General features: G+C 48.9%; 9 protein-coding genes across 9 annotated transcripts; 4 read left to right on the top strand and 5 right to left on the bottom strand.

Annotated features, from left to right (window-relative positions):
* Positions 1-739: 739 nt before the first annotated feature.
* On the top strand, positions 740-2,428 carry CDV56_103668 (uncharacterized protein; the record flags this gene model as incomplete). Its single annotated transcript, XM_026757287.1, has 5 exons — positions 740-880; positions 936-1,376; positions 1,438-1,732; positions 1,813-1,907; positions 1,967-2,428. The coding sequence occupies 5 exons, from the start codon at positions 740-742 to the stop codon at positions 2,426-2,428; spliced, it is 1,434 nt and encodes a 477-aa protein (XP_026614825.1).
* Positions 2,429-2,661: 233 nt separating this feature from the next.
* Positions 2,662-3,958, bottom strand: sec13 (GTPase-activating protein SEC13; the record flags this gene model as incomplete). The annotated part of the gene is made up of 5 exons (XM_026757117.1): positions 2,662-2,986; positions 3,061-3,470; positions 3,548-3,578; positions 3,646-3,761; positions 3,842-3,958. 5 exons carry the CDS (start codon positions 3,956-3,958, stop codon positions 2,662-2,664), a joined length of 999 nt encoding a protein of 332 aa, XP_026614824.1.
* Positions 3,959-4,558: 600 nt separating this feature from the next.
* Positions 4,559-5,897, top strand: pex20 (the record flags this gene model as incomplete). The annotated part of the gene is made up of 4 exons (XM_026756925.1): positions 4,559-4,672; positions 4,750-5,550; positions 5,656-5,779; positions 5,830-5,897. 4 exons carry the CDS (start codon positions 4,559-4,561, stop codon positions 5,895-5,897), a joined length of 1,107 nt encoding a protein of 368 aa, XP_026614823.1.
* Positions 5,898-6,940: 1,043 nt separating this feature from the next.
* Positions 6,941-7,720, top strand: CDV56_103095 (uncharacterized protein; the record flags this gene model as incomplete). The annotated part of the gene is made up of 2 exons (XM_026756714.1): positions 6,941-7,603; positions 7,676-7,720. 2 exons carry the CDS (start codon positions 6,941-6,943, stop codon positions 7,718-7,720), a joined length of 708 nt encoding a protein of 235 aa, XP_026614822.1.
* Positions 7,721-8,806: 1,086 nt separating this feature from the next.
* Positions 8,807-10,564, bottom strand: CDV56_102755 (putative RSC complex subunit Sfh1; the record flags this gene model as incomplete). Its single annotated transcript, XM_026756374.1, has 3 exons — positions 8,807-8,895; positions 8,977-10,130; positions 10,221-10,564. 3 exons carry the CDS (start codon positions 10,562-10,564, stop codon positions 8,807-8,809), a joined length of 1,587 nt encoding a protein of 528 aa, XP_026614821.1.
* An 898-nt stretch (positions 10,565-11,462) lies between these two features.
* Positions 11,463-13,299, bottom strand: CDV56_102400 (putative general stress response protein Whi2; the record flags this gene model as incomplete). The annotated part of the gene is made up of 7 exons (XM_026756019.1): positions 11,463-11,483; positions 11,533-11,797; positions 11,851-12,200; positions 12,269-12,404; positions 12,471-12,507; positions 12,616-13,142; positions 13,295-13,299. 7 exons carry the CDS (start codon positions 13,297-13,299, stop codon positions 11,463-11,465), a joined length of 1,341 nt encoding a protein of 446 aa, XP_026614820.1.
* A 674-nt stretch (positions 13,300-13,973) lies between these two features.
* CDV56_101995 (dipeptidyl-peptidase III) lies at positions 13,974-16,256 on the bottom strand (the record flags this gene model as incomplete). Its single annotated transcript, XM_026755614.1, has 3 exons — positions 13,974-15,089; positions 15,156-16,035; positions 16,126-16,256. The coding sequence occupies 3 exons, from the start codon at positions 16,254-16,256 to the stop codon at positions 13,974-13,976; spliced, it is 2,127 nt and encodes a 708-aa protein (XP_026614819.1).
* Positions 16,257-16,962: 706 nt separating this feature from the next.
* CDV56_101525 (putative protein kinase Scy1) lies at positions 16,963-19,774 on the bottom strand (the record flags this gene model as incomplete). Its single annotated transcript, XM_026755144.1, has 2 exons — positions 16,963-18,278; positions 18,328-19,774. The coding sequence occupies 2 exons, from the start codon at positions 19,772-19,774 to the stop codon at positions 16,963-16,965; spliced, it is 2,763 nt and encodes a 920-aa protein (XP_026614818.1).
* Positions 19,775-20,573: 799 nt separating this feature from the next.
* CDV56_101181 (branched-chain amino acid aminotransferase, cytosolic) lies at positions 20,574-22,000 on the top strand (the record flags this gene model as incomplete). The annotated part of the gene is made up of 3 exons (XM_026754800.1): positions 20,574-20,808; positions 20,878-21,925; positions 21,988-22,000. The coding sequence occupies 3 exons, from the start codon at positions 20,574-20,576 to the stop codon at positions 21,998-22,000; spliced, it is 1,296 nt and encodes a 431-aa protein (XP_026614817.1).
* Positions 22,001-24,218: the final 2,218 nt, after the last annotated feature.

Raw genomic sequence — 24,218 nt, 5'->3', positions numbered from 1 at the left:
TAACCCCTAAGTCCAATTTCTGTCTATCTCTGTAAATCGGATGAAAGGGTTGTAGGAAACGATGGTTCCATTATAATCGAGAGAGATTCGATTCTAATTTACTGCCGTTATGCTATTATATATGGGCCTGAGAGTGAGATGCATAAAAATGTTGCATCATGCATGATTCGAATAGCGCGATGTCTGTGTCTTGCGGCCGACTCCTTTCGACCCCAATGTAGGTATGCATACTGAGTAGGTAGTCATCAGTGTTGCTGGTTCGGAAGATGAGATGAAGTGATTCTCGATTCGTACAGTCCAAATCGGGGTGCTATCCTCACCTCAGCGGAGTGAGACGGAGAGGCGCAAAGCAATATATCTGCTCTCACCAGGGATGTACGGGCTTAGAAGGTAGACGACAAGAAACTATACATTGAAGGTGAGGAGCTACCTTCAATCTATGCAGAGTGCAAGACGTTGAGTAAACCTGACAGCTTAAAAGATGCAGACAGATGAGCGGCCTGAGATGAAGCCGACATAGCGGTTGTCCACCAACTTCATCCACTCACCTTATCTTCATCTATTTCAATTACCAGAGACCAGTCATAGAAGCCTCACTTTTGAGGTAATCAACTCTTGGATATCTCAATACGGCGAAGGGCCCTTTCAACATCCCCGTTGGTCCACCCACGAACCTGCGTCTCTTATTACCACAACTTTGCATGACACCCGAACCACACACTCTTCTTTACAAGCAATCATGTCCAAAATGCGCGACAATCACGAGTTAGCTACCTACATTGACACTCAGGGCCACCGTCGAGAAACAAGCCAGCGAAGAACAGGCCCACGAGCTCGGGGTCGTCAAAACGCTAGTCTCTTACTGCAGCTTCCAACAGAGGTACTTGCCTTGAGTTAATTGCTAGATGGACTAGTGTCTGACGACCTCAACACAGATAATTCAGTATATTGCATATCTTCTCCCGAGCGATGTCGATATAGCCAATCTAGCGTCGTGCTGTGTCCACCTAGCCAGGGCGATCTTACCGGCTCACTCGTCCATCTGGCGCCAGCGATTCAAGGACCTTTACGGTATCCCTCAGGGACGTTCTTCAAGTGAGCTCAAAGTTGAGTATCAGATTTGTTCAATTGTGCTGTCTCAGAAGATCAACTTCCGATACGGTCAGAAGAAGGAGCAAACATTGTGGCTGGAAGTGCTGAGAGACATACTTCTCGAAGCACTTGAATCAGCCTCCACAGACGAACACGCCGCCTCCAAGCTCCTCGAGGCGATTCGTAAGACACTGTACAACTCGGAATTCCTTAACCGACCTTTGAGCGGATATGGCAACACGAAGGCCGATGCGCCTTCTGAGTTGTTTTGCGCTGTTCAGCTAGTAAGCCCTTCACCTGGGATATTCGTCTCAAAATTGGATACAGTCTCATCGAATATTCTAGTGCCTCACTCATTTGGCGTTGGACCCGTCTATGGCCTTCTATTGCCTCAGGAATGACTATGATATTGGTGCTGTATATTCATTCCAGGTCGATATTAGTGAGCCGCTTGTGAACGTAGAGAAGCTGGATCTGGAGAAGATTTTGCACATTCGCAACTTCTGGCTTCGCCATCTCCTCAATCCGAACGAAGTGACATTCTACTCCTCCTATACATCGCTGTGTCAGCGACCGAAAGCCACCCGACCTCTGGCCGACAGCAAATTTTGCCTTAGTACTTTTTGGTTGGGGTACTACTGTCAGTTATGAAGGACTCTTTGTTCTGCTGAGCGTACTACAGAAAGAAGCTAACCTGAAGTGATTGAATCTCTTGTATAGCGTGCATCCATCCGTATCCAGATTCGCTGAGTCGTCTGGAACACCGTCAGACATGCGCCGATCTGGAGACACATTTGCCGCAGGTCGACCCTATGGTAAGGTCTACCTACCCATCAGTCAATTTATAGGTGGCTGAGATTGATTTCACGTTTAGACTTTGCGAATCAAACTAGATCCTGACCCGTTGAATTGGCCGACCTTATTCGACTCCATCATGCCTATCATAGGGTCGAGAACGCATTGCTCGTACTTTCAAGGCATTGAGACACAGCAAGGATCTGATGACGATTCAACATACCTGGTGCGCGGCTTTACAGAACCCATTCCCACGGCTTACGGTGGCTTCCCCAATTGGCGCCGTATATGCTTTGCCATATACGATGCGGACAGGGAACAACTTCCGCTCATACCAAACGATGACGAGACATCTGGAAAGGGAAAGGAGGATCTGTGTTTTCCACAGGAAGCGTGGCCGCCATATGATTTGGAGGTCGAATTCAATTGGATCCATGGATACGAGGGAGTGATTCTCCCCAGTGGAACGATCATGATGGGACGATGGATTGATATGATAGAACCGACTGCCCGAGGCCCTTTCATTTTCTGGAATGCGTGAGGACTCATTTTGCGTTGAGACACATCGCAAGTTTCGGCGGGGTGTACTTCTTGCTGCTTCGATAATCTCGTCTTTCCCCATGATTCGCTGTTTTCAAAGTTTCCCTCCGTCGGGATGAAATGCAAAATTGAATGCAGGATGGAGACGTCTTAGTGGACCAGTCTTTTTTGACCATTTAATAAGATGGGAATATGATAACAGGCAAATGAAAATCAACGAAGGAAGGATCAAATCTACTCCTCAATGTCCTTTACCTTCTCCCATTGTCCCTTCAGATTCTCCTTCCACAAGCTGACCTTGTTGTCCCCTCCACTTACAGCAAGGATGTTTCCACTAGGGCTCCAGCTAACCCGCCACAGGACAGTGTCGAATTCCAGCTGCTGGCTGGTCCATTGGCCGGGGTTCGATGCATCAGAGGTCCAGATCCGCACAGTCTTATCCTGAGACGCAGAGGCGATATAAGACTTGGACAGAATGCTGGGTGACCAGGCAACGTCACGGACCCAGTCCGAATGACCTTCCAACGTCTGGCTGAGGTTGTAAGTCTTGCTTTCCGGGCTATAAGACCAGTAATTAGTAAAACCGTCGGTTTCAAATCCAGGAAAACTGGCAATCGTCTCAGGCAAACGTACTTGTAATCCCAAATCTTCAGCAGATTGTCACTGCCACCGGTAACGAATCTCCGCTGCTGACCTGGACCAGGGTTCGAGCTGATCAAGCTACCGGGAGACGCTGCCGGGGCCCAACTAATCGAGTTCACGCCCATTCCATGAGCGTGGAAAATCTGATGAGTCCAGCTGTTGTCGCGGAACTCGAGGACACTCACATGCCCGTCTGAAGAAGCGCAAGCGAGGAGACATCCGCTCTCGTGTGGAGCCCAGGAAACCATATTCACGGAGGCAGTGTGGAGGGAGAAATCGAAAACTTTTGTCCAGGTACTGCCTGCAACGGGGGATGTCACGTTTTGGTGTTGTTCACGCCAGATAAGCACTTTTCCATCATACGAAGAGGAGGCCAGAATTGTGCCAAACTTGGGGTGAGCCTGAGACGGAAAGTGGACAACATATTAGCCATGCAAATGAAATGGAGACTCCGCACGAGATGGACCCTCAAACCTACCCATGCCACACACCACACCGCGCCTTCGTGGCTTTTGATTCCGAAGATGCCCATGTTAGCGTTTAGAAAGTTGAGCCAGTAGAGTTGAGGCGATTCACCCTTTCAGCGTTTCAACCAAGCGATGTGTCTCCCCCTCAATCTCGAAAATCTTTATTGTCTTATCCGACGAACATGTTGCCAATCTGCGGCCATAATAGTCCAATCCGGCGTCGTGCTGCAAGTAAGGACCGGCTCAGTTAGTTCCTGGGGTTGTGATGCAATATCAAGAGGCCTACATGGCGCATTATCACGTACAATCATATCATCATGACCAGAGTTTGAAATAACTTGAGCAGCTGCCTTTGGAGACGTCAACAAGAGCACAATGCGAAGCTTAAGGGGAAGAAGAGCTGCTGGAAATAAACATACCATGATGACCAATGGGACCGCTCGAAGCAAGTATTACTGAGACAGAGAAAAAAAAAATTCGCTCAAGGTAGCAGAAGAACAATTGATTGCACAACCTCGCTGTATTGATGTTCTAGACGAGTCCGGGAGGGGGGAAGATAGCGGCGGTGGAGGGTCGAAACAGGCAGGTAGGTACTCCGTACTCCGTACCGCCAGCTTGTCCGTTTCACTGTACCTCTGGTAGGAGGAGCCGCACAAGTTGTGATCTTATCTTATCAGCTGGAGGCTGAGTCAGCGCCCTCCGGTCGCGCATAGGAGCACGTGAGACGGGCCTCGGCTTTGACCCTCGGTCAACCTACCCCACGGGCGCTTCTCGGCGTGTCCCCCGTCTTTATCTTGCCTCTTCGTCCTTTTGCATGAGTAGTACTATAGTTCTTCAGTCACTTTACTTTTCTGCTTTTTGAATAGATATATCTTGGGGCATTTTTCTCTTCTGCACCTCCCCACAGTTGAGGCGTAGCATATCTTCTGTCCTACCATTGATCACCCATACATTGTCTTCTCTTCCACCTTCCAAGGACTTGTTCTCCTCCCCCAGCTACCGAGTTTCAAATCATCGACAGTATGAGTGATGCTTTGTGCGGACCATCAAATGCCTTGCAAAATTTCCAGAAACATGCATCTGTTGATAGGACTCTTCAACAGGATCGGCTGATCTCCCGGCAGTCGCCCTCTCAGGTGAGCAGTGTTGCGACTCTCCCGGAACGCTTTTTGATTTGGATCAAACCGTTTGGCTGAACCTTTTTCTTTGACAGGGCTTTAGATCACAGAATTCGAGCGACGGTGTCCTAGATTCCGAGTTTACTACTTTTGAGTCCAATCAAGCCGGACCATCTCTTCCCAATCTACAACATTCAGGACCTTTCTCAACACACACCCCCCAGCTTCCGGTGGCCAGCCATGCCGAGAATGTGACCTGGGCCGCAGACTTTCAGAGACTACAGATCTCAGGACCTTCCCATCCCGTCCAGCAGCATCATGGCCCGTCTCCAGCGTCGGCGATGTCACAACAAGGTTGGCACAATGAATTCCTGAATCAACAGCAGCAACGCCCAGCACCTATCCAGCAGCATCAGCAGTATACCGGAGGCTTCCAACCGTCTTTCTCACACCATTATCCCACGCATGGAGGGGTAATGAACGCTCTGCCCTCTGTACATGAGACGGCAACCAACCAGCAACAGGCCACAGAGACATTTGATGAATCGGCTTTCGAAGCTGCATTTGAACAAGCGAGAGCGGACATGGCCTTGCAGGAAACGAACTTAACGGGGGAAAAGGTTGAGCCTGTCAGCGAGACGATCGAGCCGGATTTAAGCACTGCTCAAGAGCCCCCGGAGCAAATCAAGATCGGGTCAGATACTATACCACAAATTGACAAGAACGACCCGCTAAGCCGGCTTGACGATGCGGATGACCTCGCTAGGACCGCAGGACAATTACTTGATAGTGTCAGCCACGATCAGAGCGAAAAGTTCAGACAGAGTAATTTCCTCGCGCTGATGCGTCGCATCCGGGATCGCGAAGTTCAAATCGAGGGTGACGAGTTTCGTGAAGTCAGTACCAGTCCGTGATCTCTCATATTTCGGCTGGCGTGACACGAACGCTGGTAAAAATTGGTCTAGTCATATCGGCTCTTGTTCTTGCTAATTCATGACCAGACGTCGCAGTCACTACATCCTGGCGGTAAATATTATCCCGGTGGCCAGCAACAATCGCAGCAGCAACAGACATCAATACCACCACATCAGTTTGAGCCCGGTAGCGTTGCATTCAGCGATATCAGTAAGTCCGATACATTGGAGGGGCCCAGTATACTGCATACGGGATGACAGTGCACCTGTTGGACATCAATCGAAGGCCTGACGCAATGCAATGTGCCAAGCAGATCCTCCGCAAGTGAACCCTTCTATACCGGACACCGTCGATTCAATAGCGAATTCGAAAGAAGCGCCCAGGGATATACCCAGTGCATCATCAACTGGGGCAGGGTTGGGCGACGATAACTCTCTCTATGCGAGCTGGAATTATGGCGGAATTTGAGCCTATCTGGTTATTGGACATTATACCCAATTGGTTTTCAGCCGTCCCTTTTTGAATAAACATGTGAGACTAAGGAGCATTCAAGGTGTGTTGAGCTCAATTCAATCTTGGACATGGCAGTGGGTGTACTTCTTTTTGGTAGCATTCATTGCCTCATTTGTTTGTTCATAGAGTGATGAATGTTTCATTACCTATCTTTCTGCATCTACCCATCTTCCAGCCTCCATCATTGACTGGGATTGTATCAATAAAATCGTTAACCTTCTGCTATTTTCTATCCCTTTTAGAACAATTTGACTGGGCTGATGTTCAGGGGGGTTGACAAATACCTTGACCGCACGTGATCCTATTCTGCCTATGGAGGTGTGGTGCAAAAGTCATTGTCGGACCCACATACCTACAGCCAATTAGCATTCAGAGATTGTATGTAGCAGGTCACGTGACTGCCGAGGACTTTTGCACCACACCTCCGTATTGATGGGGAAGAACAATACCAAGTCAATAAGGAGGCTGGGGGCATTGTTACCAACCACACTTTATTTGTTAGCAAAGGAACACAAGTGCCAGCATCTATTGCTGTACCGCGTTTATTCGCCCGACTATTGGGAAAAGTGGGCTGTCGTCATTTGCACTGCATCAATAACATCTTGCATGCTATTGTTCCAACTGACGTTGAGCTACGTGCTGCTGATGTCTATCATGGGTTATATAACGGGCAAGATCTCATCTTGCTTTGAGAGATAGCTTCCTCTAATCTATCCTCAATCTACTTCCTGTGATACCGTCCTAAGTACGCTTCTTCAAACCACAGCATCATATCTAAGTTCTACTTCCCAAGCCTTGCCTGCGCATTGCCTCAGCTGCCGCTATACCTTTTGGAAGACATTTTGCTTGTATAGAAAAATGCTGCCACCGTCGGATTCTTTCTTGCATCACTCCCACAAGCTTCGAGAAGTGGCCGCCAATACGCGCAATCGCGTCGTCTGCACACCACCACCCCCATACTCTTCAACAGTCCCACGAGGTTCACCCCAAGGAGAGAGACAGAATGTCCTAGAAATCGACGACGAGGAAACGGCCTGGGATACCTGCCCGAATGCCAATTCCAGTCCTATTACGATTAGCATTGACGCCTCCATTAATGTGGTGGGCAACGGCAACACCATCATGATCCCATCTATGGCGGGCCGTCCTCAGCAAACGCCGAGCGCTTCTAATTCAATGAATTCCGAGATTCCATCTTCCTCTTCCTCTTCTTCCGCGTCATCAGCAGCTTCTGAGACGGACGCTTTGCATTCGGTTCAGAAGCAACGCCAGGCTAGACTGACCGAAATGGCAACCTCCATCATCAATGCGTTGTATGATTCGGGCCGGCTAGCACCCTCTGCAGAAGACCAAGAGACCGCACCGATTGAGATCAAGATCAACACAGGAATCAAGGTCGAGGGAAGTCGCAACGCTATTTGCGTTGGTGCTACAGTTCGGGCCCAGAGCAATAAGAGTGCCCAGATGGGAACGGAGAAAGATCGACAAGTCATTTCAAATCGAAAAAGACGAGCTCTATCAGTATGTTATTTGCACCTTTGCCGCCAATCAAGTTGCCGGATCGTGACTTCTTTGGCTAACAATCTGACACAGGAGCCTCTTGAAGTACCGAAGTTCAAGAAAAATTGTGCGGAATAGTCGCGGAGAGCAATTCAATACTGGCATCTCCACGGACGCTCATGTTTTCCATATGTGATGTCTTGATACAGCTGGTATTCAAAATGCATCAGGGCGTTTGTCTTTGAAAGGTCTCGCATAAGCATCGATAGAGAAAAGCACTCCTTTTGCTGTCTATCCAGACGTCCCGTGCCTCTGCAGATTGTACCGTCAGCGATATGTACCACCACTAATTGAACCATTAATACTGTTCTATGACGATCGATTGAATTCCAGTTCAAGAATATTCCTTTCATTATATCCTATGCCGAAGCTGCCCATGGCAAGACCTATAATTGAGCTTTGAAAGCTTGATGCGCTCCTCAGAATATTACAGAAAACAGCGTCAAATTGACCTGCTTCAAAGACCCAAGGAAAAGCAGATCGGACGAGTTCCAAGTAGAAAGTGAACAAGTTGCCGGTATTGAAATCCGATCAGGTGAAATGGTTCTCTTGCAGAATACAGCTATAGAAGTAAGTGGTTTCAAACATGTCCGACCAAATAATGCTCGATTCCACGAGGAAAGGCAACGTTTCAGACAACGCGGCCGGCAGCTAATGCTGGTGAGGGTAATTAAGCTGGAAATTGAAATGTCAAAATCATATGCGCCGCATTCCTTGCCTCTTTAAAGGTTCATGAGAGATATCGTCCCAAACTCAGGAAAAGGAAATGAAAATAGAAAAACGAAAAAGAGATACATGACCGATGTCGCAAAGATCATGCAGAATAGCTGTGGGAAGAAAAGGACAGCTTCATGGTGCTGGCTGTTATGAATGAGTCCCTTAGAGATATCGATTGTGATCGAGCTAAGTTTGATGAATCGATTGGCTTGGTTTATGAGGATTCAAATTACGCCGCACCGATGGACACTCTGGGGAGTACCTAGATATAGGTGGCAGCCAGCTTTGGTGATTACCGACCAACTGGTACATCGTGACGATGCAAGTCTCTTGACCATTCCGGGGTGACCTTGTCACGTTCGTACAATAGGCCACAATTGTGGCAAAGAGTCTAGATATAATAAGTTAGTGCAATGACTCGAATCTCAAAATGTTGCAGGAGCTTTCTCACCCTTGGACCAGCAGGACCATCTCGTACCGCCCAGACCGCAGAACCCCATACCATACAGTTGCTGCATCTCCAACTCTGGCGTTCCCTGAAAGCGAAAAGAGCAGGTCAGCACAAGTGAATGATGACCTGATACACAATCGGCAAGCATACCAATCCGATAATGTACCTCCACCTCCGCCATATCCAGCCCCCGAGCCGGTATCCGGTGTGCCTCGTCCCCCAGGAGTGCCTCCCCTTCCCGATGGACTTAAGCTGCGGAAGCGCCTCTTTCGTTTACTCCTTTCGCCTCTACCCAGTGGTGTCTCACTATCGACATCGAAGTAACCACTGCCCTGCCGCGACATATCGGGTGTGATGCCTGCGGTGGAAGAAAACCGAGCCGTTTCTCGCCGTAAACGTCTGATTTGGCGCTCGCGGTCTCCTTCTCGTTTCTCAATCTCTTCCTTCGAAAGGGTCTCCACCTTGGGTTCCCATTCATCGCCTAGTCCTTCGGGATCATACCGCCAACCAGCCTCGGTGCCATTGGCAGCTTGGTTATCAATCTCATTTCCGTACCCACCCATGCTACTGATCATTCCTCCGCTCTCACACACTTCCTTCTTCAATTTCAAGACAGCTTCGTAGATGCCATGCGCGATGGCTCCAACCCATTCACCGCCCAGGCCTAGGTCGGCGCAGGTGACTTGCGCGAACTCCTCTGCCATGCCGGGAGGGTGTAACAAGGACCACTCAAACTTATCTGTGTATAGCCTGTTCTGTAGATTGATGTTGAGGTTGATCAGGCACCGGTATGCATCGTCCGGATTTAGTATACTGTCGTTAACTAGCGCCTCTTTTGTTACCGAAACACCAATCGCTCTGTTGTCGGGTGTCGCAGCTTGGGTAGGAACTGGTGTTGCGGACACATCTCGGGAGGGGATCGTGTGCGAAGTGGGAGCGGGCTTCGATTGTGTACTTTGAAATAATGGATGTAGGGCAACACCAGCGTACTCCTCTAACTGCTGGCGTATCTGATTGCTGATTGCCAAAGTCATCGCTTGGGGGTTCGGTAGGTCCAAGTCTCGCACGAAACCCATCGCAAATTCTTCAGGAGTCGCCAGAGCTTCATGAAGGTTCCAGAGGAATGTATCTTTGATGCGAAAGGCAGGCAGGGGATCCGGTCTTCGGTATCCGGGAAGGGTAGGGTTGATACCAGGATCCACCACACCTCGCGGCATGGGGAATGGCTCGAGAGGCTGATGCGCTGGGACCTCCAAGTCGATACGAATCGGTATGAGGGTCAGGGGGAGCTGCGCTTGAATTTGTAGTTGGTCGGCACAACTGTTATGGCACGAAAAGTTCGGTCAGCTCGGTCGCGAATGCCCTTCAGGGGGCAGGCAAGCACGGAGGAACAAGTCAAACAATACATACGCTGGGCGCAACATCCTCTTAATCATCCAGTCGCGAAAAACTCCCTGGACCTCCACAGGGGCATGGATTTCTTTTCCCAACTTCTCCACCAAGGGGGTCTTGTCGGCCGTCGACTCTTCGCGCCGTAGACTTCTCAGACCAGTGGGCCTTCTAGGACCCTCGCTGTCGTCAAAGTCATCATCGTCGAAGCCATCCTCCGCGTAGTTCACCGCAGTAGTGCCTCGTTTCGTCGTTCGCGGCGTTGGGCCAACTTGAGTCTGCGGAATGACCGGCGTGAGCAATGCGTTCCCATACTGGCGTATTCGCGGAGGATAGGAAGTGATATAGCCTCTGAGGGGGGACATGTTGGCCGTTTAGAAGGACAAAATCATGTCCCTCACAAAGCGTGCGAGAAGAGCTTGCTGAAAATGCGAACCAACAATGGCCTGGAGTTCAACTGATTAAGGAATTGAATTCGATTATGACGGAGTTTTGCGAATGTGATCAATCCAGTCGCCTCAAGAGTCCGATGGCTCTTACTGGATTTGCGATGTCCTGCAACTCTGGTCTGTCGAGTCGATATCAAACAACCTGATCTTCAAAGAGGTTGCTAAAGCTCCTTCTGTATGGTGATCGCGGTCAATGCTCCGCCTTTTTTGCCTTGTCGCGTTTCTGATCTACGCTAGACCAGATCTAGCAGCGCAGTCACGTGCATCACATATTGGAGATTCCTAGTAATAACTTCAATTATAAGACCTAAAAGTGAGGATGAGATCAGAACAAGGAATTTCTATCACTGGTTTTTCTGATTATGTGCACATCTGAGCCAAAAAACTGCTAGAGCTGGAATATTAAACCAACAACTGAAAACAGCAAAGTCAGTGCTCTTTTATCTTTGGTTGACATTTCTGACAAATTAACTACTGTTCATTTGTAATGTTGATAGCAAGAACTTATGTGAATTATATGTATGACATATGGAAGAGGGAGGAAAGTAAAGAAAGCAATAGAGTCCCGCCAGCTAGTGAAAACAATGAGCAGAATACACAAGCACCCAATAAATTAATACGCCATTTCGCTTGTCTGATGCAGACATGGAAATAAGGGGGATATCGTCAACTCGGCAAAAGATAAACTGAAGTGACAGGTGAAGGACAAGGGCCTTTTTTTTTTTTTTTTTTTTTTTTTAAATCTGTACAGCGTCATGGAGGGGGTAAACAGAGGATGCGTTGGCTGCAAACGTGTCGAATCACCGAACGAAGACTATCGGAGTCCAATGACGCTCTGTCGAGGTATTAGACCCATGGCAATATACCAGAGCAAGCTAACTTACCATTTCAAGCGTCCACACTCTCCGAATCCACACTTTTACTTTGCCTTCGAACCCCTCGACATTTTCCAGTTCGACACCCTCCCACCAGCATCTCCGGGCTGGTTTCCTCCAGAACAATAAGAGTTTCTGTGCCATGCCGACTGCATTGTTATTCGACAGGTCACCTCTAATGTCGGTGCGAAGTTTAGCCAATGCAAGGCTGCAAATGACCGCCTTGTTGGGTTCGGGAGCACGGTGACCCCACCGGTCGTTCCTCTCGAAACCACTGCACTCGGTGAATATACTTGCAGAGACTTTGATAGAGGTTGATGAACTTACCCTGCAGTGAGCATCTCAATAAGATGTTGCTCCGTCGATCCAGCTTCATCGCTCTTCTTCAGACCGGAAAATATGCCGTCTTGTTTAAGAAGTGCTCTGCCGGCGGCACGCTTGACCTCCATCATCTCCGTGTGATCGATGTCAGGACGTGGTGGTATCGCATAGAAATCCAGGTCCTCGCGTAGGACAATGATTCCGGCCCGATCTTGTAGTATGTCTCTTGGTGATCCCAGCACGGTTTCAGACATTTCTAACTCCGGAGAAGTCGACGCAGAAGGTGAGGACGACGGGATCGACTGAGCAACTGAGCGGAAGAAATCTAACATGTACTGGAGAGATGTCGGATCATACTAGGATTGCAATTGTGAGCCTTCGGCAACAATTTGGACATAAGGAACGGCGGAAAGACTTGACGTACGTCAACGGGATAGATGTCACCCTCTTGAAATGTGCCCATATGTCCATCAGGAAGAAGACCGTTGGGAAATAGTGATAGGAGGACAAATTCAGGCAGGGTCAACAGCTCATCTCTGGAGAGTGTAAACCGAGTACCTCTATGTAAGGAATTAGCATTTCCCGAAAATAACTTTTGTAGGGCTGTCACAGGGATGTGCCCTCACCGCAATTCAAGAGTGATATGCTCGTCACCACCGATGTCTAAAGTTTTAAGGACACACACTGTTAGTGAACACTCGAACTACAAAAACTGCGTTGGTCCATCGCAATTTCATTTTATCAATAGCCAAGGTCGATAGAGCTGCATACCTCCTAATGTGTTGATAGGGGGCCCTCCTGCTTGTTGCACCTGAGTGATAATACTCGACGGGCCTCCTGCCGCAGCCATCACGTATGTGAATGATTCAATGGGACTTGACCCTTCAGTGTATGGCGGAGGGGGCTCTCCGTCTTCCGCTGACTTTGCGCCGGAGGATTCACCTTTCTGAAAAAAAGCTTTGGTTTCCGCGACTATAGGCGATGAAGAGTCGTGATGTTGGGTCTCTTCGAGCAGTGGCGGAGGAGCAAGTGTTGAGAGAGAATCCGAAGCAGACTCGGTGACGGTAACCTTTGCGCGATTGTGATCAGTCACAGTATTGAATACAAGTGACGAGAAGGGCGGCGGACGAGACGAGACGAAGCTGGAGGAGGAAGCTTCCGAGCACGGGGAATGCGGCGGCGGTGCGGTATAGAAGTCGTCGTCGTCGTCCTCCACTTGAGGATACGTTAGGTGAGGAGGCCGCGCCGTGGTGGGCGAGCCAGTGGAGCTTGATTGCCACAGCAAGGTGTCGAGATTCCTTCACAAAAAGCGTTATCGAAGAGAGTTGGCTCCTGCTCCTGTCTACAGTTGCAAAGATAAGATCGGTCTTGACGGCGGTCCCGTTGATCTGAGGGATCGAGACTCAGAGTTCCGCTTCCTTGTCGATCAGGAGGCTTCGGAAATGCTCACAACATAGGGGTCACAAGGCCCAAGAATATTCAGAAATGATTCAATCAAAAGGTGTCTTGTAGTACTTTTCTGAATATGACACAGGTATGATTAATGTGACAGGACAAAGATAATAGATGATTCTCGGCAAGGGCGATTGAAGAGGAGAGGGAGTAGAGGGAGGCGCTTAGGGACGAAGGAGAACGTCAGTACGGAGTAGCGTAGTTCCCATGCATAGTCACTATTCACATTTTAGCACTACAGTATTCTTCTTGCCTTGGAGTTAATGACTGCAGGTATACATTTTTCACTTCCAAGCTGAATGAAGTTCCAATTTCCGCTAAACTTTTGTACAATAGAGATCAGGAGGGGAATATCAGTGTTGAAGAGGGACTGATACCACCTCTTTATCTACAATCACATGATCTGAAGCTATCACCACTACGGAGTAGATACTTATGCCACTTTGATATGTCTAGTTCAAAATGGCTGCTGAATGGGTGTTGCTAGCTAATCATGTTATTCGAGATAAACTGGGATGTCATTGCCTTAGGGTCTTCGTTACATCACCGTCTCTAGGTATCCAATTGTTGACTGATAATAAGTCTTGTACGTTAAATGCGCCTTGATGCCAACATTCGGCGGATAGGGAATGACACGAACTCACAAATAAACCAGTTTGTCCACAAAGTCTTGATATTTAGACATTGCGTTCAACGAAGCTCTTAATCATGCCCTCGAGGGTGGGTTCATATTCCTTCAGAGTCACCTCGTCTCCAGTTAAGATTGTGTTGCCCTGCACAAAGATTTTACGAGGAATCTTGTTCTTCAGAACAATATCGCGCACACTGGTACCCCACCAATCATCCACAGAGGTGATGTCGTCATACAACTTCTTGCCAGCGTCTATGTCGGCAGTGCTTTTATAGATGTGCAATTTCTGCAGGTATCTTTCCACCGCAGGACGTCCGTGAGTCAGGATCTTAGATCGATCCAAATGAATCTCTAGATCAGACAGATCTTCCTTGCTGTAAACAAGTTTGACAAAGTCATCACCAGCGTCGAGGAAAGTGCGCAAAATGCTGTAGCGAGCCTGCATATGAGCCTGGCCCCACTTCTGGGTTTTAGGATCCCAGAATTCAAGAGCAACCAGACCAGCGCGAGCCATTTGCAGATATGCGGCAAATAGCACATCACCAGCCTCATTGTGGAGGTCAACCTTCCCGTCGCCAAATCCGAAGATCTTCAGAATTTCAAAGTCGCAACTAAGCACCATAGCCACGCACTCGGCTCGACATTCTTCGTATGAAGATGCGATGGCCCCAAAGACAGAACTCCAAGTCTGACCAGGCTTGTACCAAGTGGTGACTGGATTGTTTGTGACTGGACTCACAGGAGGGTTTGATACATCGAAGTTATATTTCCCCGGAGCCGTCTCCTGCAGTAGCTTTCCCGTTCCGTGTCCGAGAAGTTCGTGGATGCCTACTTGCACCTCAAATGCCGGATCGCGGCATCGGCGGTAGACCTCCAGGTCTTTCTCGGTGATAAAGGGCACAGGCTCATTCGGGGCTTTCGCACTCAAAACGTTCCCGAGCGACACGTTTTTGAAGCCTAAATTTTGGCGGATGTCGTCATAGTTTGGTAGGTTGATGCCGGCGGGGATACCAGAAGACTGAAAGCTTAAGACCTCCAGGGATGTGAAGTCTGGACTAAGAAACTTGTCCTTTTCGAAATCCTTACTCCAAGGGAGCTTAGGTATCATGCTTTCCGCACTATCCACCAACTTTCCGAAAGCGCGGGTGCGCTCCAGATTGACCTACAGATGTTAGTGGTCCAAAGTCAACTAACCACTTGCAATGACTCGTCATAGAGCATGGCTCACCAATGCTACAAATCCTTCCCACTCTCCTCTTACTCCGTGGGGGTCTCTGTATGTCTCCACGAAACCTAGATTGGTCTCCAAGATCGGCTTCTGATCCTTCACCCAAATGCGCTGAGCCTCCTTGAAAGATTCAATCGACCCGGCGGCGAAGGAAAGAGCATAGGCATCGAGCATCCGCTTCTGTTTCTCATTGGCTGAGTTCAAAGAAGCCTGTTTGACACTGTGGGCAATCTTTGCCATCTCTTCCCTGTGATCACCGAAAACAAGTTGAACCTTCTTTCCCTTCAACTTACCATCCAAGTCCAGAGACTCGATGTCGCCGAGGTCCCGGTCTCTGGGTGGAGGCGAGGAGACCCCTGAAGCAATCCATAACTCGAAATCGCCAGACGGCAACTTCCTGAGTCGTGTATTCTCCAGCGGCAAGCCCTTCTGCTCCATCAGGTCTCCAACGGCTGTAATCTCATCCTTGGTGATCGAAGGAGAATCGGGATAGTAGGTGGTCATATGGCCGCCTTCAGCATAACCCAGATGCATAAGCGACTGGTTACTTGTCTCATAAATTCCACCGCCGGTGCTGTTGGCCTTTTCAAAGGCTGCCTTTGTCGCCGATGTTACGGAGGCTAAAGCCTCAAACGCGGCAACAGGCAAGCGAGGAATAAACTTCGAGTCACCAAACCCTTTGTAGTTGCCGCAATTTCCAAGAAACTGAGCGGCGTATTCCAGGAAGAAGCGAAGGTGTTCGTCGCTGACTTTTGTCTTTTGTGCTAGACTGGCCCAGTCTCCATTACAGGCATTGTAGAGGGACATAATGAGATCGTAGATCGGCTCCGACTCGGGTGAGACTTGCCGCAGTGTGATGCGGGTACCTTCAAAAGCAGCTCTATGATCAAGCGACCAAACTACTCGTTAATCAATGTCTCTGCAACTAGCTACTGGGGGATATCTTGTAGAGAGGCCAAGATAGACGAACCTGCTCAAGTAATGGGCATATTTTTTAAGCTTTGCATCCTTAAGACTATCGAAGTGTGACTTGATTTCCAGCCGTACTACAGTCGGAGGTGAGTCGGCTAGATAGTGCTGCTTGGTTTTGTCATCCATCATGGTATTAGATGCAGCTTCTGAAGTCGTTGAAAGAGGGAGGCAGCTTGAAGAGGAAGGAGTTGAGGACGAGAAATTTAATCGTTGAGTGAGAAGCGAAGAGCGAGGCAGACAACTGAGGGGTAAATAAGAAGTAGTAGAGGGGCGGTGGATGGAGAGCAACCGGTGGTCCGACGGCAGACGCCTCAAGGCAGCTAGAAGAGGGAGCATTCTTGGAGCTGTGTAGGACGTCACTACCTACTTACCTAACTATGTACGATCTGACTACAACTCTGCAACTAAGCTAGGCCACTAACATGGACCCCTTTCTTGGCGCAAGTGGGGGAGCCCACTGTTCGCTAATCAATGTAGGGAGCAAATACAGCACCAATATTGACATCAACCTACGCTTCACTGCTGGTTTCTCTGTCGCCATGATATTCCATTGCTGAGTCAGAGAATGTGTCCTAGATGTTCGCTGATTTGGCTGCTCCCTAAACAGAAATTTGCCCACTTGGAAAGACGTCGCGTATGCGGAGATCAAGAACAATCTATGTGATAACTTTTAGCAACAACTCGCTGCTTAGTCGATGACTGAAAATCATCGGAAATCATGCGTCACCGTACGAAAGCAGTCTATATAGTTGAGTATGTAGGAGAAACGAAAGCTAGCTCCAAGAAAAGAGAAGGGTATAGAAGTAAACAAAGGTTCTTGTAAGAATTCACACACTCATAATAAGCTTTCATACTTGTCCAGACCTTGCTTCTGTGTAGTCTGCATTGAGGTTGACTTGGGGTTTAAGAAGGAGTTGGCAGGTGCCGGGACATTCCCTACAAACGAAGCTCTGCCATTGTGAGTCGAACCACCAGAGCTGGCAAACGACGCCGCCATATTTGGTGCTGACGGAGGAGGTGGGATTGCGAATGCGGAGTAATTGGGGGCCTGCTGTGAGGCGCGGCCTAAAACAGGACTGTTTGGCGGCTTCACGCCAGCCAATGCCCCCATGGACAAACCAGTCATGTTGCCGAAGCCATTACCCTGCACATTGTGGTGGCTATTTGGGGAGGTTGGTAGACTCCAAGTGGTCGATGACGAAGGTTGCAATGCGGGGACCGTCTGGGCCATTGGAGACTTCTGTCTCGCAACAGGTTCTAATGACGGGAAAGAGCTCATATTGTAATCAGGCGTGACAGAGCGAGCATTTAGGTTGGACTGAGGATCTCCTCTGCTGACCGAAGACCAGGAGAAAGCACCCGGAGCCTGTTTCTGAGTGGAGATCTGTGGGCCTGGCGCTTGCGAAACCAACTCTTGCCAAGGGTCAAGGCCCTGACTGCTGGGTGTAGCACCATCTCGACCGAGAACGAGACGTTCAAAGTTATTCCTTGTGGTATCCACATCAGACTGCATGAGATTGTTTGACATATTGATAGAGCTTCCAGGCCCGCTCGGGAAGCCAGTCGCGTCCGTCCCCGAAGAAAGCTCCCGCAATTTCTTCGTCTGTTCACATTCAATCTTTGAGGAAAGGCTTTTGATTACTGTCATATATTCTTCGAATTGACGAAGGGTCAGCAACGGTCCAAGGCTGAAAGTCCACAGGATAGGTAGAACCTCCAGGGCAAGGAATTCAGTGTCGGCAATAGTCCCAATTTGTCGGAACACCTTCAAGGCGGCCATCATTACGGCTGGTTCTTTTGTCTTGATCGCTTTCAACGATGGGACAAGCTTCTCCTGTATGGTATATTTGTCTAGGATGGAAGGCTTGACGGATGTCGGCTTTTTAACTGCAGCAATGCCAGTCAGACCGTCCTCGGAGACCGCCTCGTCGCCAGTGGAACCTCCACAAAGGACAGTGAATGCCTCCAGGCAGCGCACTTTGATGGCAAGGCTGCTGGTCCGGCTGAACGTAGAGGCGATTGGAGGAAAGACTTCATTCTTAACAGTGCTGAAATCCAAAACCGGAAGGATGACTGGCAAGCATTTGATTGCAGCGTCAACCAGGGAATGGGTGGGCGAGTCCAAACCAAGCCGAATCAGCGGCAGAATGTCTAATAGGGTCAGTCACCTGAGCAAAGGCACGATGAAAAGCTGACTCACCGTCCTTGAATTCCTTTCCCGAGCAATTCTCTGCGACGACATTCATGTTTTCTAGCACTACCATCAAACCCGCATCCTTCTTGGAGTCACGCTCCTGAACAGTCCCTTTTCCTGATTGATGTGCAAGGAATATTTCCTTGAGCCGAGGAATAACTTTCTCAGGGAGAGTTCGACGTGCGTTTGAAACGCGCTGCAGTATCGCAAAAACATTCTGCAGGATCAGAGGCAACAGCTCGCGATCCTTCAATTCTTCCAATAAAGCGCCCAAAACTTTCCTTTCTAGAACGGCTGGAGGAAATTCGGGTAATACGCGTTGTAGTCCTCGCATGAACTGTGATTTTTCATTTGCATTCTTGGCTGGCAGGGATTCCAAAAAGCGGATGGTAGATACCAAGATATTGTCAAAGTACTGAGATTGCTGGAACTCTCGGGCATTCAAGCGCTGAGCTGGTCGCCTTGCTATCAACCTAGGCAATAGATGTGTCAAGAGATCTTTCGGAATAGGACCCGAGCAGAGGAAATTGTTGCCCTGCGATGGAGTGGAAGATGGAGAGCTTAGCAGCTTCTTGTAAGAGTTCAAATTCGAATGCGCTTGCAGCGGAGAGACATGAGGCGAATTATAGAGGGCGATGATGACGAGTCCCAGTGAGAACATGTCGGCAGCAGTAGTCACATTAGAGTCCAGCGCGAAGTCGGGGGACGTATAGTCCAGATTCAACTGCACTGACTGGGGAAGCCGTGGATCTTGGTAGAGAACTTCTGACAGAGCCAAGGGGGGAAGAGATGATCGAGACTCTGCAGAGTTAGGAGGCCCCGCAAATCCAAGTCCGGAGATTTTCCAATCGGACTTGGCATTTATGTAGATGGCTTCAGGATTCAAGTTCCCGTGGACAAGGCCTGCAGACTCATGCAGAAACTCCAGACCCTTAGCTACCTGTAAAAGTCCCTTTTGAATTTCTAGTTCATCAATCTCGAGGTCTCTCCGCCGTCGAGTTCCGTCTGGCTCTTCCACCATATAATGGCTGGGTCTGGAGCCGATCCTCGACGTTCTCTCTTGCGCATCTTTTTCCCGCAACAAACCGGCCAGGGACGTGGTAATTGGTTCTGTCACAAACATGAGACCACCACCACGCGTCTCTTCCACGGGTTCTAATACCTGGAGGATTGATGGATGTCTGAGACGCGCAAGATTGCTGGCCTCACGCTTTAACCTCTCGACCACATCCTCCTGCAATTTCTTCAATGACGAGCCGGACCGACTTCCAAATCCACTTGGGCTGGATTCAAGCAATTTTCTGTCAAGTATGAAGATGGAAGCAGTGGTACCTGTGGATTTCTTCTTTCCATCATGAATTCTCCATGGCCCAGAAACCACGGTTGGTTGCGGAGATATTTGGTAATTTGCCGATATGTTGGAACTCAGCGTTTTGAGAGCAGAAGAAAACATTTTCTTTTTCAGGGCATCAGAACCTCAAGAATGGAAATATACTTGAAAGAAACTAGCCTGTCTCTCCCAGATGGGAAACACCGCAGATGCCACAAGTCAAAGGTACCTGTAGACCAACCAGATTAACCCTTACTGAAAGAAATGCAAGGATCCACGATGAAGGCTATGATCAGTAACTGAAACTGTTCGAAAATAATGCCATTGACTTTGCTCACAACTTCCGCGGAACTTTGAGGCCTTTTGGGCCCCATGCCTGATGTGGACATGGCCCCCCATCAACGCTGTGGTCAATTGCATGCTAAAGAAGTCACGTGAAAGGGGCTGCCAAATGGCTGGCTTATGTCATCTCAATCATACAAAGAACTTCACGTGACATTTTATCTCCCGAAGCTGACTAACGGCTATTGCCGGCCCGTCCTACTGGGCCCGCCGACGTCGGACATGAACTCCACTGAGAGAACATTTTGTCCCTTCAATTGTGCTTTGCAACGGTTGTTATTTCAACTTCCGACACCGAGAAATTCCTGATTGAGACTGCTCGGCGCTCTGCACCGACATTGACTAGTTTGAGGTGTGTCACACATATCGCTTGATGCATGTATGACACGAAAACTGGACTCTTCGGAGTTGTCTCTTGGGTCCGGCGGGAGGAGTCATCGCCTCCGCCTTTTAAGCTCCATTGCCCGGCCACCTGTCACTGTTTTCTCTCTTTCCAATTTCACCCATTGACGGACTCTTTCGCTGATCTTTGAACTCCTTCGATCCCGAAGTGTCGCAGCTGGTCGAATATTGCAAAATCATGAGCTCGCTGCGTCAATTGACCCGTCATCGGGCGTTGCATAGCTTTGCTTCCGCGCGTGTGCGAGTTCAGAATCCCGCGACAAACCAGTCATGGCAGCGATACTTCAGCGCAACACCAGCTCCTGCATCCCAACTGGCCGGTCTTGACCCTTCGAAGCTCACAATTACAAAGACTACTACACCTAAGGAGCTGCAGGCACCAAAAGATCTTGTTTTCGGAAAGACCTTCACTGGTATGGGCACCTTGTTGTCCGAAATCGGTCATGTACCAATCTAGGAACTAATGCGTATCTATCTTTTAGATCATATGCTTTCCATTGAATGGTCAGCGGCCGATGGTTGGCACGCTCCTCGCATCGTTCCGTACCAAAACCTTAGCCTCGACCCTTCCGCTTGCGTGTTCCATTATGCTTTCGAGTGTTTCGAGGGCATGAAGGCTTACAAGGACAAGAAGGGTCAGATCCGTTTGTTCCGCCCAGACAAGAACATGGCGCGCCTTAACAAGTCTTCTGAGCGTATTGCTCTGCCTAATTTCGATGGCGAAGCTCTCATCAAGCTCATTGGGGACTTTGTGAGACTAGACAGCAGATTCATTCCTGAGTGGGTAGTTGTCATTACCCCCTTGAACCGTTTGCCGCTGACTTCTGATAGTGCACGTGGTTACTCCCTGTACCTGCGACCTACAATGATTGGCACCCAAAGTACCCTTGGCGTTGGGCCACCTGGCTCTGCCCTCCTCTTCGTCATTGCCAGCCCCGTTGGCCCCTACTACCCTACTGGCTTCAAGGCCATTTCACTCGAGGCGACTGACTATGCCGTCCGTGCCTGGCCCGGCGGTGTTGGAGATAAGAAACTTGGAGCAAACTATGCTCCATGTGTTCTGCCTCAGTTGAAGGCTGCTTCTCGGGGCTTCCAGCAGAACCTGTGGCTATTTGGTGAGGAGGAGTACGTGACAGAAGTTGGCACCATGAACCTTTTCATTGCTTTGAAGAACAAGGAGACCGGACAGAAGGAGCTAGTGACCGCTCCTTTAGATGGAACCATCCTCGAGGGCGTAACCAGAGACTCTGTCTTGGGGCTCGCGCGCGAGAGACTCGTCCCCAAGGGCTGGGCCGTGTCTGAGCGCAAAATTAGGATGTCTGAGGTTGCCGAGGCTTCTGAGGAAGGAAGACTGATTGAGGTCTTTGGAGCCGGTACCGCAGCCATTGTCAGCCCTGTGCGAACCATTAGCTACAGGGGTAAGATGGTTGACTGCGGATTGAAGCAAAATGAGGAGGCTGGCGAGATTGCTCTTCAGATGAAGAACTGGATTGAGGACATCCAGTACGGTGATGAGGAACACCCGTGGAGGTAAGTTAATTGTGATGTTTAATTCAACGTGCGCAACGGTCCCAGATTGACATTGTCTACAGTTATGTCCTCTAAATGGATACTGTTTCTTTGTTCACGATCTGCTTTTGGAATTTCTTTTGCTATCTCAAAGGGGTTGGACTAAAGATTCAGGGAATTCTATTTTTCTTTAGCATCACGGCTTTATTTTGCACATACTTGTGTCCTGCCTAGCATGAGCGCTGCCGTTAAAATGTGTATGGGTCTGTTTGTGAGTTTGAGACATTAGAACAGACACATTTTGATTTCATAAATCGCATGTTGGAGCATTGATCGAGAGACTGAGCTTCTCATTCTGTTCGCACTCGGTGGCCCACTGCATTTGGAATCGACGTGAAGCGATATGTTAACGCCCTTACCTTTGGCCAAACGAGAGCGAGAGCGAGATGATCAGCGCTGCACCATAGCCGCTCTCCAGATACGTGACGTACGCGCACAGCCAGCATGCTACGATGTGTACACGAGTCAGATTCGACGCAGCTTGCTGAATGTGCTGGCTGGCTTGTTACAGAGCGCAATGTCGCGGGTGGTCCTCTCGCGTCGCAGCGGGCGCTGGACGCCTAAAGCGCAGGGCTCAGCCATGTAGGCAGAGGCTACAATGATCATGAAGACTGCCCAAGCTGAAGAATTGTAAAATCTTCTTATTGAGAAGAAAGTCAAGGGAGGCTTACTTCCGGAGGAATGACACTGTAGCATTGACGATTTTGAGGCTGAGAAGCATTGACATACTTCGAATGGACAAAAGCTGACAAGTGGATTACAACGTCTTCCCTATCTGTATGACCATTCTTCATGTCGAGTACCTACCTGGTCGATCGTATCTAGATTGGTATCTAATCGGGCTGTAACAGGGTACCTCCTCCTTACCACGCACCTTTACTCCGTGCATGACAGGTACCCCTCTCAGCATCTAAACCCAATCTGGTATCCGACCCGTTGCGCCTCGACCAAGAACTAAGGAGTGTCATAAACGGTCAGGCAAAGATTAAGATGGTTTGTGTGCGAATACCCAAAGTCTATATGTCCATATTCATGTGTATCTCAATTCTTGAACCCAACCAGCTGGACATTTGGACGTTTCCAATAGACTTTCTGCGTCCCAGGGCCCAGGCAGCCACCAGATGATTCATGATCCTCCACTACGGCAGGATCCATGAAAACATACTCGGTGTAATGTTTTCATCCGGGCCGGCCCAATTTCACAGGATGGTAGGTAGCGGCTGGAATGACTGGAAAGCCTCCATGAGACAGCCCAGTCAGAACCTAAGTACTTACGGTGTCTCTATTATTGAATGTGAATTCTCATTCACTGGATCAGATTGAAAGCGAAACACAGTCACAGTCCAATGAGACATACATACTGCCCGAATACGTAGCGTTGCCCTTTACGGACTAGCCTTACAAGGAACCTTGTTTGCAAACAAGGCTGTGTACGGAGTAGACTCTCATTAAAAGGTAGATAGTCATCATTCAGACTGGAGTGCAAACACATACACCATGCTATCTACTCTGGGGCTGCATGAGTGACTGACAAATGAGTCCACGTTGCAAGCATCATGTCGAGATCATTTCGAAACTGCCAGAGAATGATCATCGCCGTAGGGAGCACAGATTGTAGAATGGACGAATAGGGGGAATGGGTGGGACTGTGGAAGGGGGGTCCGCTGAGCCTCATTCCCAGACTCGTTTCATTCGACCTAATCACGGGGTGGAAGCTGGAAGAACGCAATCTACCTTAGTCCTTGGATATTGGCATTTTTCCTTTCTCCTATGAAAGGCACTCATGATTGCACACTGCATAGCTGCCTGTCATGAAGAATGTAGTACAAGTGTCACTAAGCTATTGTATCCATCGTCCTCTCTCAGTAGTAGGTTGAAGATAGTCATTATGGTATGCCACTACAGTGCGATAACCATGTGGGCCGGAAAGGTAGTCTTATCCATGATATGCAAGCCAAAGGGCTGATTGTTTTCTCCGTCCGAATCACGCGGAGTTAAGAAAGACAATCACCGGTTTAGCGCAATTAATTCTCAAATTCGCTCAGGAGTGGAAAGTGAGCTACGAATCCAAAAGTACACATACCATACAATTTCAAAATGGGACTAATGCAAGAATCAATGGGAGGCAATGTCTATGACGCTGAAGAAGTGAGATGTTGTGATTCAGTTGACGCGATAATCCATACAACTGAGGAGAATTGAGAAATCATTCGATACCTTATGGTCTTGGCTATCGAATTTACAGTATGATCGG

The sequence above is a fragment of the Aspergillus thermomutatus genome (assembly GCF_002237265.1).
Source record: "Aspergillus thermomutatus strain HMR AF 39 chromosome Unknown NODE_83, whole genome shotgun sequence".
Taxonomy (NCBI): Eukaryota; Fungi; Ascomycota; class Eurotiomycetes; order Eurotiales; family Aspergillaceae; genus Aspergillus; species Aspergillus thermomutatus.
The sequence above is the reverse complement of the archived record's forward strand: the minus strand, read 5'-3'. Positions and strand labels throughout refer to the sequence as shown.